At 38.9% G+C, this 16,168-nt stretch overlaps 3 protein-coding genes across 3 annotated transcripts; all 3 read left to right on the forward strand.

The window, feature by feature from the left end:
- The first annotated feature begins 1,438 nt into the window (after positions 1-1,438).
- Positions 1,439-2,998, forward strand: LOC101294896 (serine/threonine-protein kinase fray2-like). Its single transcript, XM_004289435.1, has one exon. It carries the CDS (start codon positions 1,439-1,441, stop codon positions 2,996-2,998), a length of 1,560 nt encoding a protein of 519 aa, XP_004289483.1.
- A 4,229-nt stretch (positions 2,999-7,227) lies between these two features.
- Positions 7,228-7,899, forward strand: LOC101304618 (transcriptional regulator SUPERMAN-like). The gene has a single exon (XM_004288409.1). It carries the CDS (start codon positions 7,228-7,230, stop codon positions 7,897-7,899), a length of 672 nt encoding a protein of 223 aa, XP_004288457.1.
- A 6,257-nt stretch (positions 7,900-14,156) lies between these two features.
- On the forward strand, positions 14,157-14,921 carry LOC101304913. Its single transcript, XM_004288410.1, has one exon. The coding sequence runs from the start codon at positions 14,252-14,254 to the stop codon at positions 14,804-14,806; it is 555 nt and encodes a 184-aa protein (XP_004288458.1). The 5' UTR covers positions 14,157-14,251; the 3' UTR covers positions 14,807-14,921.
- Positions 14,922-16,168: the final 1,247 nt, after the last annotated feature.

Consider the following 16,168-nt stretch of genomic DNA (forward strand, 5'->3'; position numbering starts at 1 on the left):
TCGGCTAAAGAAAGTTTAAAGTCGTCGGCTAAAGTCACAGACTTTAGCCGACGAAAAAAAATTCTTTAGCCGACGAAATTTTAATTTCGTCGGCTAAAGTTGACTATAGCCGACGAAAATATAATTTAGCCGACGAAGGAAAATTTCGTCGGCTAAAGTGTATTTTAGCCGACGAAAAATTGTTTCGTCGGCCTGTTTTTTTTTTCGTCGGCTAAAGTCTTTCTTCTGGTAGTGTCTTGTCCATTGATCTCTTTCGGCTAGTGTGAATTGGGTCGATGTGATTCGTTGTTCACACACACATCACCTCACAACGCTTCAACAATCGAGTTCGTTTCATCTTCTTGTTCACTGTGTTTTGTGAGTATCTCCACCCAATAGATCACTCGCCTATCACCCAAACATTCGAGTTCACCTAGGGAGTAAGCGTATTCAAGGATCCTGGCAAAGCCTAGCCGAAAGTCCTTACAACACAGACATCAGAACCTAAAGGCCGAGATGGTTCCTTCCTCGGCCTACAATCATTTGAAGAAACCAGATCAGACATACTACATCAATCAAAACCTCGAGTTGGCACGCCCGCGCAACTAGAAGGACATTTGTACCCAAGAACCTGTGAATAATCGCCCCGTGCAATCGTGTGATTATTCATATTAATGTATGTATGTCCATCCTCTTATGCTCGGCATTCTCTTATCCTTTGCACTAGCTAATAGTTATTCAATCATATCCAACTCATACTAGGCCCAATCAGTATTGCCTAGCACAAAGTAGAGATTATGGTTAAGCATAGTTTGTTACACTGAGATTACAGTTTTTTTTTTTTTTTGATACGAAACTAAAAACATTACAAAGACAAACCTCTCGGACAACCCGAGTTAACAGTATCAAATATCAGCGCTTTAGCAACAGCTGCTGGGTATCCATCTTGCCACTCACAACCATTCGGGAGTTGGTGGCCTTCATTTGCAAAAGCATCCGCCACAAAGTTTGCTTCTCTGTATACATGGTTAAAACAAACTGAGGAGAAAGAGATAGCAATAATCCGAATATCTTGGACAATCTTCTGCAATCTCCAAGGAGGGGATAATTTCCCATTGATGACATCAATCACCAGCTTCGAGTCACCTTCTACACTGAGATTACAGTTACGTTTAGCGTAAAATTTACGGTTAAGCTAGTTCGTTAAGGCAACGCTTGTCACTAATCAACTCTTAGACCAAGGAAATAACACGTGTCAGCTCCTCTCCACGCCACCTCACCTTGCCAAAAAAGCTAAAAAAGCAAATAGCCACTCACATGCATTCATACTCACCGCAGCTTTATATCAACCTTTCACAAGATTACCGCTTAAACCCTAACTCACCCTTTTTCCCCTTTTTTCATAAAACCCCAACCTCCCTTCTTCTTCTTCTTCTCCAAGAAAATAACTAACCCTCCAATGGCGGCCCATGAAGTCCACTTCCCTCTGGACGCATCCGCCTACGAGATCCTCGCCGAGATCGGCTCCGGCGTCAGCGCCGTCGTCTACAAAGCCCTCTGCCCCTCCGCCAACTCCGCCGTCGTCGCCATCAAGTCCATCGACCTCGACCGCTCCTCCGTCGACGCCCTCCGCCGCGAGACCAAGACCATGACCCTCCTCTCCCACCCCAACATCCTCTCCGCCCACTGCTCCTTCACCGCCGACCGCCGCCTCTGGGTCGTCATGCCTTTCATGTCCGCCGGCTCCCTCCAGTCCGTCATGTCCTCCGCCTTCCCAAACGGCATGTCGGAGCCTTGCATCGCCGTCGTCCTTCACCAAACCCTGAACGCCTTGTCGTATCTCCACGACCAGGGCCACCTCCACCGCGACATCAAGGCCGGCAACATCCTCATGGACTCCGACGGCTCCGTGAAGCTCGCCGACTTCGGCGTCTCCGCCTCGGTCTACGAGCCCAACTACCTCAACACTTCCTCCTCCGCAACGTCGTCGTTTCGCTTATCCGACGTGGCAGGGACCCCTTACTGGATGGCTCCCGAAGTCGTCCACTCCCACAACGGCTACGGCTGCAAAGCCGACATCTGGTCCCTCGGGATCACCGCCCTCGAGCTGGCCCACGGAGGTCCGCCGTTATCGCATTTACCGCCGTCGAAATCGCTGCTGCTGAAAATCACGAAACGGTTCAACTTCTCGGATTACGAGAAACGCGGCGAAACGGACAATAACAAGAGCAAGAAATTCTCCAAGAGCTTCAAGGACTTGGTGGGCCTGTGTTTGGACCAGGACCCGAACAAGCGGCCCAGCGCCGATAAGCTTCTGAAGCACTCGTTTTTCAAGAACTGTAGAGGTGTGGATTTCCTGGCCAAGAATGTGCTTAATGGGCTGCCTAGTGTGGAGGAGAGGTTTAGGGTTTTGGGTGGCGTGTTGGGCAAGAAAGATGAAAATGATCAAGATGAAGATGAAGATGATGATGAATTCAATGCTAGGGGTCGGAGAAGGATCCGGAGAATTAGCGGGTGGGATTTCAATCAGGATGGGCTTGAAATTGTACCGGTTTTTCCGGAGATGCCGCTTGTGAAGATGGTAAGGTTCGGTGGCGAAACGTTCATTCCTAGTTCGAGTGAGTCGCACGAGTCGTGTGTGAGTTCAGTTGAGAGAGGAGACGAGTCCGGAGAGTCGATGGAGTCGAATCGGAGCTCGGTTGTGGGTGTGGAGAGGAATGTAGGGCTAGGGGGTGTAGATAAGGAGGTGATGGTGGGTGGGCTGACGGCGTTTATGAGGAGCTTGGAAGAGCAGAGGAGCAATGTGGTGACGCTGATGGGTCTGTTGCGTGGGGAAGAAGTTAGTGGGGAGGTGGTGATGAGTAGAGAGGAGCAGATGGGTCAGGTGATTGAGAGGATGAGAGTGGAGTTGGAGAATGAGAGGGAGAGGAATTTTCAGTTGGAGATGGAGTTGGAGTTTCTGAGGATTCAGATTTCTGGGGCTTACACACCTACTAATGGGTCTGGGAGTATTGACTGATTGAGCTGGTGAGATCATTTTAGGGCCTCAAGATTAGTAGTTTTGAGAGATTGTTTTGCTTTGCTATGTGTCTCTATTACTGGTACAAAATTGTGTGATTACAATCCGTCATGTTGTGTTGAGAAAGTGTAGCTTAAACGAATAGCTAATAGCTGGCTTGTATATGAGGAAGTGATCAGAAGTGAGATGAATGATTAATTCATGTTGTAGCTTTTGTATCCCATGCAATATCGTTCTTCACCTGTGGGCTTGTATTTTGTAAGGATTGGGCATTTGGGCTTTGACTATCTTAGCAAGCTAGCTGATTACAAATTTTGTTTAGTTTTTGAAAGAGTACTGTGCATCACCACATCTGATCTACAACTGGTGAAGAAGAAGAATTAATCGACTTAGAAGAGGAAGGATCGAAAACAAGGAATCTTTTATGGCTGGTGTCTTACTTACTGTATTTCAACTGGGTTTTTAGTGCCATGATCGGCTGTACAACTAATCTAGGCAGGAGGCACCCTGCACGAGCTTTGACCAACATTCAGATATGGAATTCGTTTGCCTAAGAACGGTAATGAAAAAAACCTGCATTTTCATAGTAAGAAACTTTATGGGAGAAGAGTGTAAGAAGATTAGAGAAGTGGGAGGTTCTCCATTTGATGACAAATGTGTCATGTGTGCAATACGTACTAAACCCGAAAATCGATCACAACCTTCAAAACATATTATCATACACTCGTAAATAAACTTGAGATAAAAAATAAATAAATTCAGAGACCCAAATTATTTAGCCTTGTAGCCCCTTATCTGTTTGCGAACGCTTGTCGATCTCGTAAGAATTTCTATGATTTGTGATTTTTTCGCCTCAAAAGCCTTATTGCAGCGGGCATGGAGGTGTATGAGCTAATTAATCTCCCATCATGGAGAATCCTGTTTAATCCAAGGCAGCGGGAATGGAGATCGGACATGTTGATTGAGCATAAGAGTGAGTATATTCAGCTCAAAGTTTCTCCTTAATTGATCTCCACAGTTAGAATAACATAATCCTCAAGAATTTCATCAAGGATTATAAACTTTAAAAGATGATAACTTTTTTATATTGTGGACCATTGTGGTTTAATCATGCATTTCTCCAATTCTCCACGATAAAAACCAAACAAATTCAATCCCTCACTGGTAAAAGAGCAACTGGAATGCTCCTACAAAATTATGGACAAATCGATGATTCGTAGTTGCGTACTTTCGTAGGGCAAGTACCAACATTTGTTTTGCATGCAATGAAATTCTAGATAGTTTTTGCCTCGCCAATCTTGAAGTACAAATATGTTATCAAACGCAAATAGTTTTGCTATTTTACACATCGCAGCACCAAATTATACGTGAGCTCAATTTCATGAACACTCTTATGTCCAAACTCGAAACATGCACAACCGCAAACAAAAACGAAGATTCCTAGCTAGTGGTTAATTATCAAGATCAACAAAAAGGGTTTGGAAATTAACGATGTGCACCAATTACCAAACGATAAATGTGGACGGCTGTGGAAGTTGGATAGTAGATTGGTGATTAATGTAAAGTTGTAAACCAACCCATCGTTCTAATTGTTACTTTGTGACGGTTAATTAATTAGCAGAGTTTTAACTCATTTGACGGTGATCGGTGATCGTGACGGCAACTTTTCTCAAGGGTTTTCCAGTCTGATGAGACAGCAACGAAAACTCAGTGATCGATTTTCATTAACGTTGTGGCGTGACCGACCGACAGGTACTCAAAGCCCCCAATGGCCTCCCCCCTACCTATAGTCTTTGATTAGCTCTTTGTCCTATCCAAGACTTGAGCATATTAACTATTTCAAATCAATCATCACCTTCGATCAATTATCTCTGCAAAAACAAAAGGTGGCTTTATACTCAGAGATTTTCATTGGCGTAAACATGAAACTCGATCAGTCTCTCTGCAAAGAAGAAAACCATGTTTATATGCATGGGAAGAAGACACAGCTAGCACGTGTTCCACTGTGGGTAAACCCTGCGAGTCCGCTCTTAAACCTCAGGAAAAGAAGAAGCTATATTCAGTACTCGATGGACTTCCCCCATTGGCCACCTTGTCTTTCACTCGATCTCAGAAGGTTTGGGTAATGATCTTTTGGCCATCCTCGGTTTCTGAAAATTTGTCTCTCTTTTTTACCAGAAAATACAAAGGAGGAGTCGAGCTGGTGCATGCAGCACTTCTTCTCTTGTGAAATGATCGATGGACCCGGAGGGTGTGTGTAAACCAATGTACTGGGATATATAAAATGGAAAAGGAGGGTACGTAGCAGCAGGAAAATTTACTCCAAGCAGTTTAGCAACTTGACCTACCCATTCATCTGCTTCATAGCCTTAGGTTAAATGGTATTGCGACATGCGTCAAGGAAGAATTGCTCTGGAGGTGAGGAATATTAACCTTGAAGAAAGAAAAGAAATTAACCAGTTCCCATGAGAAGAGGAATAGCTAGTTGGCTAGAGAAAATTTCCCCTCTTTCAGTGGAGTTAACGACTTCATTGTGTAAGTGATATTCTCGCTACTTGTAACTTGGATACTGGATCTTTCTACTCACCCAATTGTCCAATACAGGTTCTAAAGCTGGTTATTAAAGTATCTGTGAAATAAAAATGATTGCTTTCAAGATATTTTCATTAACATTAGGCTGCATCATTCCGAGTGTCTTGACATGGAATTTACTAGTTATATGTAATGTTTGATCATGAGTTTAATATGGTATTAGAGCAAGTGTACTTCAACTATTCGAGGAAAGAGCGAGAGAGCGCTACTGAATATGTTGTGGCATTGATGAGTACTGTTGGCATCGTCCAAAATTTTGAAGCATATACGTACATTTTGTAGAGTTTTAAAAAACACGCTTCGAATGTCAAATTAATCTACACATTACATGCACTATCGAAAATTTCATTAGATGAGTTATCTATAAACACTATGCAATGCCAATTTTTCAAAACAATGAGAGGCTAATATGGACAATTTATGTAATCAAGACAATTTTAAAACTGCAAAATTGATGTAATACCCCCTATATATTAACAAGTATAAATCGGTTTTATATCCCAGTTTGACATGAGAGAATCTAACTAGGAGATAACATAAATTTGTGTTCTCTTTATTCGAGATGACACCCTAGTTAGATTCTCCTAATATATAAATATATAAGGTAAAGTCATCACCATATATATCAATTGAATAATATCATACTACATCAGCTTCCACGTAAGGTGATTTTAGGTGGAAACTTAATAATGTAGTTTACCTAGCATTATTCATGTTATTTTCTTATATGCATGAGTGTATACTTGTGTATTCTTATTTGTCATTCTTATTTGTGTATGTATTCTAACTTTGTGTATACTCCATGTTGATGTTGAGCACTCGATGATGATCGGAAGTAAAAGAACAAAGGTCAAAGAAAAATAAGGAGAGAAAACAAAAGTAACTGGCAAGATGCGAATCATGCACTAAGCTACATATCTACTAGCTAGTCCTGATCATGAATATCTATTTCTTGACCGGTAATGATATATCTCTAACAGAGAAATTTTGCAAGGAAGAAGCAATGTCATGATTAATATCGAAATAGTACATCTAGCAAGCTATTTAACCCTTATATATATGACCTTGGGAACCTAAACATCTTTGTATATTATACTCGAGTGTCTTCAACTTTTCCTGCAGCATATTCACCAATCCAACAGAGACATGTATTGTGAATGGAAGCTCATGAAGGCAAATACACAATGCTAGTTGGATACGATTCAATGGCATCCACATAAAGCTTGAGCTAGAATTGGCAAAAAAGTATAACCCTGACCCGACTGAGGTTGGAGGTCTAGCAAGTAGTGACCAAACACAAAACATTATATGAGAGAGCCTGAGCCCTGAGGTACAACCAGACCCCCTCCAATGAGATTCTCAGTCTTTCATTTGCAGATCTTTTGGCCTCTCGCACGAAACCAGTTTTAAGTCTCTTCTCTTTCTCTCTCCAAGCGTCTCTCTTTCAATTTCAAACTCAAACCCCAGTACTTCATCATCACCATTTCTCTCATCAGGTCAGTCTGCATTTACTTCCTTCTCTTTCTCTTAAATTCTCGTATTCATTCCCAGGAAGCTACTTGTTTAACTTTCATCTCATTCTTTCTTCATTTCTGTCCCTCTGTTATTGAGCAGTAGCTGAATCTAAGCACAGAGATATGCAGAGGAACAGTGGCTCATGCAAAAGCTTAGTCATGACTAAGGCCATTGATGGAGATTCCAACACCAACATTAAGAAGAACACTGAAGATGATGAAGTCTGTATGAATGTGTACCCATGGCCTCCGAGGTGTTACATTTGTGGCTTCTGCAAGAGAGAATTCAAATCTGCTCAAGCTCTGGGTGGCCATATGAATGTTCACAGGAAAGACCGTGCCAAGCTCAGAAGCTCACCCCCAGCTGATTGGATTGGTCAGTACACTCACAGTACTATACTTAATCTCAACCTTAAACCTAACCCTAACCCTACTTTCGTACCCTCACCACCACCATCACCACCATCTCCCTTTTCTACTGCTTCAACTAGGCAGCAGCTCTCACCATTAACTACTAGCTTTAGCTCAGTACCTTCTTGGATATCTCAATCCTCTCATCCTCCTCCCACATTTTCATCGCCATCTGCTACTTGCCATACTGAAAACATGAAATGGCTTGTGGGTGGTAACCTTTCCGGTCCTTCTTTAAATCTCAAGAGTTTCGATTTAAGCAGTCAGATGAAGATTAATGCAGAGTCTCAAGAAGATGGGTGCATGAGGTTGGACTTGGAGATCGGTGTTCTTGGCGGTAACTCAGAGGATGAAATCGATTTGGAGCTTCGATTAGGCTACTGATCCTAGAGTTCCTTCCGTGTAAGACCTGCTGGTAATTACATGGTTAATTAACTAATGCATCAGTTAATTAGTAATGCTTAATTTTTAAGTTATCGCAAGTTGAACTATGTATCCTAATTTCCCAGAATATAAATAGCAGCTCTATTTTATTAATTGCTTGAATATGTTATTTTTCAGTTTGTTCAGGACTAAGTGTTTTAAAAATGAAAAATAAAGTTGCCATTTCTTTGCTTCCTTATGTTTATTTCATCTTGGGTGAACATATGTACAAGTTCCTGGGGAAATTATGATGCCCAGAAGGCACATATAAGTTGCAGTTTGGAGTTTGATGAAGTTTGAGTGTTTGAGTTGACTGATGTCTTCTCTACTGAAATTCTGAAGAAGAGAGAGAGAGAGAGAGAGAGAGAGAGAGAGAGAGAGAGAAGAGAAAGAGAGTCTCATCCATCCCGGAATCTCACTTTTTTATCCTTGTTGATCTGTGGTACATGTTAGGTTAACTGTAACTTAACAAATGACAACACAAACGGTTCGATTTGCAGGCCTCCTTATCTTAATTGGTTATTCTACTCATACTGTTCTAGTTAATTATGGGTATAATTAACTTGTACATGCATCTGGTCTTAATCGACCATGTCCGACCTTGCTAGCTAGGTCAATTGAAAGCTATTTATGCAACCACTTGTAGCATTCCACACAATTAGCACACAATTGACTAATCATGCATTGCATATTATAGTAAACCTGTTTTTATTTGTATATATAAGATCTTTAAATCAATATGCATGGTTATATATAATGGTAATTATAGTATTGATTTAATATATCGGCTAAAATGTATGCAATATGTGATTTGATGGAATCCAATATTGCGATGAGATGAAATTAACTTGATGTTTTTGAAGAAATGAAATCTTAGATTAGCTTATGATCATGCACGGACTCTCAAATATGTTGCCATTACAAGAAACAAAAAGTTACATAGATTAATTAGAAATCTGTTGGATAACTTAAAAACAACAAATTCATTTCGATTTAAAGTAAAGAAATCTAGGTAGAAAACCAAACTCCACCAAAATCTCACTTAGCTATCTTCTTTAGTTTGTGCAAAAAACATAGAAACAGTCAAAAGTGTCATCATTAGGGAGACTGAATTGTAAGTACAATAGTTTTGTGTATATATTATTTGGTTAGGCAAGTTCTAAACTCAAACCTGCCTAAACCTTCTCTACTTCGATCTACACGTTTCATTACTAAAGCATAGAAATCTACCAGAAAATAGACCAACGTACTCTTCATCATTGTTAGAATAACAGCGAAAACAAACATGTATATATGATAAAGGCACCTATAACTCGATCTAAATATCCCATAAGTACTTCTGCAACAAAATAAAAACCAATTAAACTGATGAGAATCGAAGTGATCTGGGAACTAGTACATCGTAGCGACTTCAAGCATATACATTCATGTCTTACATTACTAGAGTACTGGGTTTCCAGCTATGTCAATGATATGTTTGTGGGTCATTTGGGTTCTTTTCCCCAAACCTGAAGGATTGCATGTTCCCGACAAAGTCTGGGTGTGAAATGCTATGATGGCATTTTCCTTGTATGGAATGAAAATTTTAGGTACATTCAAAGCTATTGCACAGAAATGATGATCATACTCCAAACTCTTAGACAAACTGAGCTCTCAGTCAGGACGACACCCTCGTAGTTGCAAAGACATATACATCCCCTTCACCCAGCTGGGTTCCCCGCCTAAACACTCAACTCTCAACACTCAAGGAAAACAATATAACAAAAATAAGTTTCGTATTAATATCTACCATCATAGATGATAAATAACAGGAAGCATATTAGATTCAAAACTAAAGCATATTAACATTTGTGCAGTACTAGAGAGTGCTGGTGGTCTTGTTCCGACACAGGACAAGGAGATCAAACAAACCTGCATCGATGGTTAACGCAAGCAATTTTGTGCTGAAAACGATGAAAATTTTGAAATTAGAAAATGATGAATGTTTCATCGTTTTCTAATTCCTGAAATGAATCAATGCTCTTGAGCACTACAGATCATCTCAATGCTCTTGAGATAAACTTTGAATCCAATTATGACGCGCCTGGCGCGTTACGTGATTAGGTTATTCTTAAGTTGTGCATATATGTGAGATCCTAAGACTTTGGATTAACATTCCATTAGTGTTGCCATTTTGAACTTCCAAGCTAGCTAGGTTTAGTTGGGTTTGGTTCACGTGCCCATTCTGAATCACAGACCGTACAGAGATATACAATCTCTACAGTACGAAGCTCAATTCAGTTCGAACTATATTTCTCTATCTGAATGTGATCGACTTTCTAAGCTAAGAGCACAACGTCATGCTCTTATCACTGAATCAATGCCTTGTTCCGAACACAACTACACAAGAACCGTCGTACAATAGATTCTGCCAATATCGTACATTTTCAACTTGTTTCCGCCATCTGTTTTCCCAGTAATTTTGTTCAAACAAAAATTTCAGATTTTTGTATGTAAGCGTTTATGCAAAATATCATCATGTAGTTGGAAATTTGGAATCCTCCTCTTCCATGTGTGATGTGGTTAGTAAAACGAAAATGGTTACTCTTACTCCCATTAGCTAGTCCCTTAATTTATTAATTTATAACTGGCTAATGATATAAAAATGAAAATGATTAGAAGAGAAATGTTTTCATGTATAGGTCATACAAATGAGAGTCCATGCATACGTAAGAACTGTCGTATAAACACTAGCTAGGTTGCAAGGTTTGGTATAGTGATTACATCTATGTAAGACATAAATAGTATAAGGTGGCTTTATAACCCTATAAAAATTAGCTGATTATAAATTGTATATCTGTATTATTAATATCAAATGGGAAAATATAGAAGTAGATTTAGACGGGTCCATACATGTGACGGAAACTGAGATTTTTCTGAGGGGGGCAAATAGAAGTATGAAGATGGATGCAGAGGTGAATGTTTTACTGAAAGTTTTAAGACCTCAATAAGAGATGGCATGGGACAAAGGAAGTCCTCAGTCGGCGCATATCAACATCATCGATTTCTTCTTCTTCTTCATGATCACCTACCTATATATATATAGATCGATCCCCTCCATGCATGCCATGTAGCTATCTTACTTCAATTTGGTTCTGCATTCAACAACAATCTAGACTAAGATAATATCTCACATGACTATGAGACGCATACATGCATTAGTGGTAGTAGTAGTAGTAATTATATTTGAGAAATTGCTGTAAACAAAAGAGACAATTCAGGGTATTGGACGTAGAATGGTACACCCCTCTCTAGGTTAGCTCGGTATAATGATGATGGAAAGTTGTTAACTGTCAATGTATAGTAGGTTTTGTCATTGGTGACTCGACTGATAATAGTTTTATAGTGTATTATTCATTATTCATCGACCTAATTAACACTGAGGTAGCATTTGAATTGATGATGATCATCTAGTTTTTTTAATCGGCCTCTATTTTTTTTTTGGTCAGCGGGAATAGGACTAACTCGTCCTTACCCAAAGATTTATTAATAAGAAGAAAAAAAAAGTACAACTTTGAGGCTGTGATATGGTTGGCTAAGATGTTTAGTTAACAACTTTGAGGTCATAAGTTCAAACATCACTGTTATATGTAAGGTGCATGTTGAGAATTGATAGTTAAGTTTGTGATCATAGTTTACAAATCATGGAGCCCTTCTAGTGAGGACTCTTAAGTTGAGGACTAGTTGAGGACTTTTCGGTTTATGGTTTAAAAGACCATTTTTCGATCACATTTTGACATCTCATATGTTTAGTTTTTGGGTTTATATGAGTAAATCATTTCTATAAATTTTCAGTCAAATTGGTGTTCTTTAAGATAACAAACTAGATCAAATTAATGGACGAACCAAATCTGTCAAATATGAACCGTTCAAGTTCATAATTGATAAATCAGACTTACGAATGCCTTAACAATTTTCAATATAGCTGAAAATTTGGATAAATAATCTACTTATAAATACCTATAAACTAAACGGTCAAGATGTGGATATAAGATCAAAAGGTGGGATAAGCCGAAAAGTCCTCAATAAGTCCTCAACTTAAAGGTCATCACTAGAAGGGCTCCATCAAATCATAGTTATATAGTAGTTCTTTGTGTTGATGTTTGATAGCCTAATAGCAAAAAAAACCAATATATCTTTGTACTTTTTTTCAAAAGTAATGTGAGAACAACATATCCATCCCCAAAACTCGTTTCTTTTCATATGACCAAAGCAAATTGAGAAGTTTAGGTGCTTTGAATTATCGAAAGAAATTGTTACAAATTTAAACATCTTTTACGAAACGACATTTTACTAGAAAAACATAAGATAACAAAACCGATAAATTTAGAAAGATTCAGGTCGGTTTGAACTAAAGCCGATAAATTTAGACAGATTCAAGTCACTCAACTTAGCCTAGCTATGGAAGAGAGTTTCTCTGTAATGAAGTGCTTTTATATATGAATGGTCTAGCTTAGATCGTATTCAAGCCAAGTTTGAATTAACTGATTGGGATGGAAATTCGATTTCCAGGAAGATAAAGACACAAACCTGGATTACATAGTATCTGAACCAACCCCTCGACGTCGAATAATTTAAGCTATAGTCACTAATCAATATTGAACTGGCAGTGTTAAGCATTGCACTAGTACTACAGCACTTACGTTGCTGTCAATTGACGCCTTCCATCTTTCCATTTGTCACTGACTTTTTCACTGACGTTTATTATTCTAATCCCAGATTTTTGCTGAATAGTTCTTCGAGTCTTATAAAAACAAGAAGAAACTAGCCGTCTCCCTCGAGTAAGCACTGATCTCATTTTTTTGAACTAGCTAGACATGGTCAAGGTCACTGCACTAAACATGAACGTGTTTTATGATCTGTGGCCGTCTCAGACCAAAGAGAAGGAGCTAAAACAAGTGCTACGTAGTTATACAAGGGGACAAATGGTGTGGTAGTGATTTTCCGATTTTTAAAGTAATGGGTTACTATCTATTTATTCCTTTTGAACTGCTCCCTCGATTGCCATCTTAATTGATCTCATTATTATCTAATTATCACATTAACAGAGACTAGAGCTAGTTGTTTAGTTGGAGCTTAAATAGTTACGTACAATTCTTTTTTTCCTTACTAAGGAGAATAATGTTAAGATTCAACTATGGAGGATTGGATTATGGATAAAAGAAGTAAACTTAAGAACAATACTAAAAGAGCTAATGTAATCATGAAGTGCCACTAGTACTAATTAGGCCGTCTCTCTCATTAGTCTCTACAAATGAGTTTGTGGGGGTGGTTGGTGATTAAATTAGCATATGTGATTTGAATTTTGCCCGCTGAATTAAGCTAATGAACATGATATATAGTATGATGCATGTGTCTCATTGTGTAGATTGTTCTGTGTACTCTATGAAAGTGATATTTGATATGGATAGTACATGTTATGGCCATATATAGTGACTTGTGGTTGTATTCATCAAGACCTTTGTGTTACCAAAACATGAGTGCTTGGTCAATCAGTGACTGGGTGAACACGAATGTGTTCATAAAACCTGATCATTTTTTGTCTTGAAAGAATTCAATTCGATCACTAAGAAAAATGATCTAATCTCATAGCTCACAACTTTAGTGGTAGATCGAGTTCTTCTCCTTCAACCTATAACAAGAGTTCGGCCTTTGTCTCATTATCTAGCCCTAGGTAGTCTTGGAGAGGAAGTAAGCTACCAAAGTGTGTACCACATAGTCTCTTTCCAGCCCATAAGCTATCAAATAAGTAAATGAGATAAAAACGCTGTCATATATTTGCATATGGACACAAGTAATTAAGCGATAGCTTCTTTTTCCAGTATACTAGTTGCATTGCAGAAGGTCTCCAATTACTAATGCAAATGCAAATAGAAATTTTGTTTCAAAACTGGAATACCTAGCAAGTAATAATAGCTTTAGTCATTTTGAAGTATGCCGCACAAATCGCTTAACAGACACATACAGATGATGATGACAAGCAACCAACATATATATTACAATTAACCCAAAAAAAAAAAAAAAAAAAATTAGTAGCAGGAATTATGAAATCAAATAAACAATAACGAGATGACCATCAATTTCACAGCCGGCTAAATTATGAAACAGTCTTCCATTAGCAAAAGCCAAAACACTATCTTCCCTTCTTTATATAAACTCACTGAACCAATTGTCATAATGTATCTTATAGTTTCATCATCTAGCTTCTCATAAATCCTTAAGCCTCTTTCTTTCTCATTATTATTTCCCTTCAAAACCAAAGCCTTATTGCAATATGGAGTCATGGACAGTTCCCCTCAGCCCAGAGACTTCGAGTGATGAAGAGAGAGATGAAAATTCCGGCACTGCGAAACGAAGCTACGAGTGCACATTCTGCAAGCGAGGCTTCACCAACGCTCAAGCCTTGGGAGGACACATGAACATTCACCGCAAGGATCGAGCCAAGGCCAAGCAACTCTCGAACCAGTACCGCTCCAACGAGGACTACGTATCAATGTCTGCTTCTCAGTTCAGCACACCGATTTATACTCAACCGGCTTCTGGGTACTACCCAGTTTTGGGTCATCATGAGCATCATGTGCAGAGGAACTATCATCAGATGTGTTATCAGCCATCTGAGTCTAGCCCTAGGTTTTATAGTTCCATGGATGATGATTCAATGTCATCACAGTCGTCTGTGAGTCATCATGTGAACCAAGAACTCTGGGGTGCTAATTTGAGCTTGAGGTTCAGCCCAGCTGGGCGCATGGAGGACGATGATTTCAGAATGGGAGTGAGGAATCATGAAGAAGTTGATTTGGAGCTTCGTCTAGGCCATGGAGGATTTTAGTGCTGCATTAAGTTGCTGGATGACATTGTGATTTGCAGTAGTACCGAGGAATTAACAGACTGAGTTACAGAGGTATTCAAGACATATTTTATATATCTATTTTCCTTTAAAGTCTGTAGAATTACAAGTATCTTTAGAAGACAAGAGTGAGATTAATTCCTGGCTTTGGTGCATATTATAGTTGCATCAGGAATAGGGGAAGTAGTTTGATAATGAAGTAGTACGTACTGTTTTAAGTTATTGTAAAGCTTAATTCTTAACAATCACTAGCATGTATATCTTGTAATTTACATTATTAGTCCATCAATCATCATTACTGATAAATGAAATCAAATAAAGGCCTTCGCCAGGTTGGTAATATAGCTAGAAATCCATAATAATAATTAAACCTCTTACATGGAGGATTTTAATGCCATAATCAAAGTTCTAGCTAGCTACAACTCTCCGACGAGAGAAAAATATATAAGCTACTGACTTGGGAAGCACTCAAGTATATAACGACAAAAGATGAACGAAATAAGGTCACAACTTAAACAACTAAGACTTTAACAGCCAAGTTTTTACTCTTCTCGTCTCCAAACGAGGAAGGCCTATACGGCTATACCTCAACAGTGTGGTCACGTACTACTCTCTCAATTTTTACAAGTGAAATGACTTCCTCCAAGTTCCAACTGAGATTTATATAAGAAAGAACGGCAATCGTTGCAGGTTTGCGCTAAGGCCAGTGATTGCTGTATCAATTATCATCGATCAACTCGAATACAAAACCAACTCGCTCGATCTTTCTTCTCTTCTGCAATGTATCATAATTCATTACACTTTCAGGTTCAAATCACACTTCCACGTACTGTGTTCAAGAACAGATAGTGACTGATCATATTACTAAATTCCAAAGAAAAAAAAACAGAATATATAGAGAGTTCATGACCAGTCCTTATATGCATCACTGGGGCCTGTAACCTAAACCTGAATGCGTCATTAGGTGCAGAGAGGTTAAAGAAATCCTCACTACATAAAAGAGTATGACAAGGGCTGTAGTTTAGAAAACTCCAATTCAGAACTATCTTCTCGATAATCTCCTTTAAGTTTTCTTCATAGTGAACAATATCGTGAATTCTATTTCAAGTGTTCTTGGTCGAATTTCGTGAGGTATGATTTTTTCTTTGAACAAAAAGAAGGTATGGATAATGATTACCATCATAAGCATCTAATGCGATTTGAATCTCTTATCTTTATAATTTGTGCTCTCTCCACTTTACATGCATTTGGCTCGTCTTAATGAACGGTAGAGTACGTACATTATAATCTCAAATTTCGATATATATATATATATATATATATATATATCAGCATAGTCGATAC

This window comes from Fragaria vesca, linkage group LG1 (assembly GCF_000184155.1).
Source record: "Fragaria vesca subsp. vesca linkage group LG1, FraVesHawaii_1.0, whole genome shotgun sequence".
Lineage (NCBI taxonomy): Eukaryota > Viridiplantae > Streptophyta > Magnoliopsida > Rosales > Rosaceae > Fragaria > Fragaria vesca.

Bases quoted from the DNA above. Each gene is read 5' to 3' on its own strand.
- LOC101294896 (XM_004289435.1), top strand. From the start codon at position 1,439: ATGGCGGCCCATGAAGTCCACTTCCCTCTGGACGCATCCGCCTACGAG.
- LOC101304618 (XM_004288409.1), top strand. From the start codon at position 7,228: ATGCAGAGGAACAGTGGCTCATGCAAAAGCTTAGTCATGACTAAGGCC.
- LOC101304913 (XM_004288410.1), top strand. From the start codon at position 14,252: ATGGAGTCATGGACAGTTCCCCTCAGCCCAGAGACTTCGAGTGATGAA.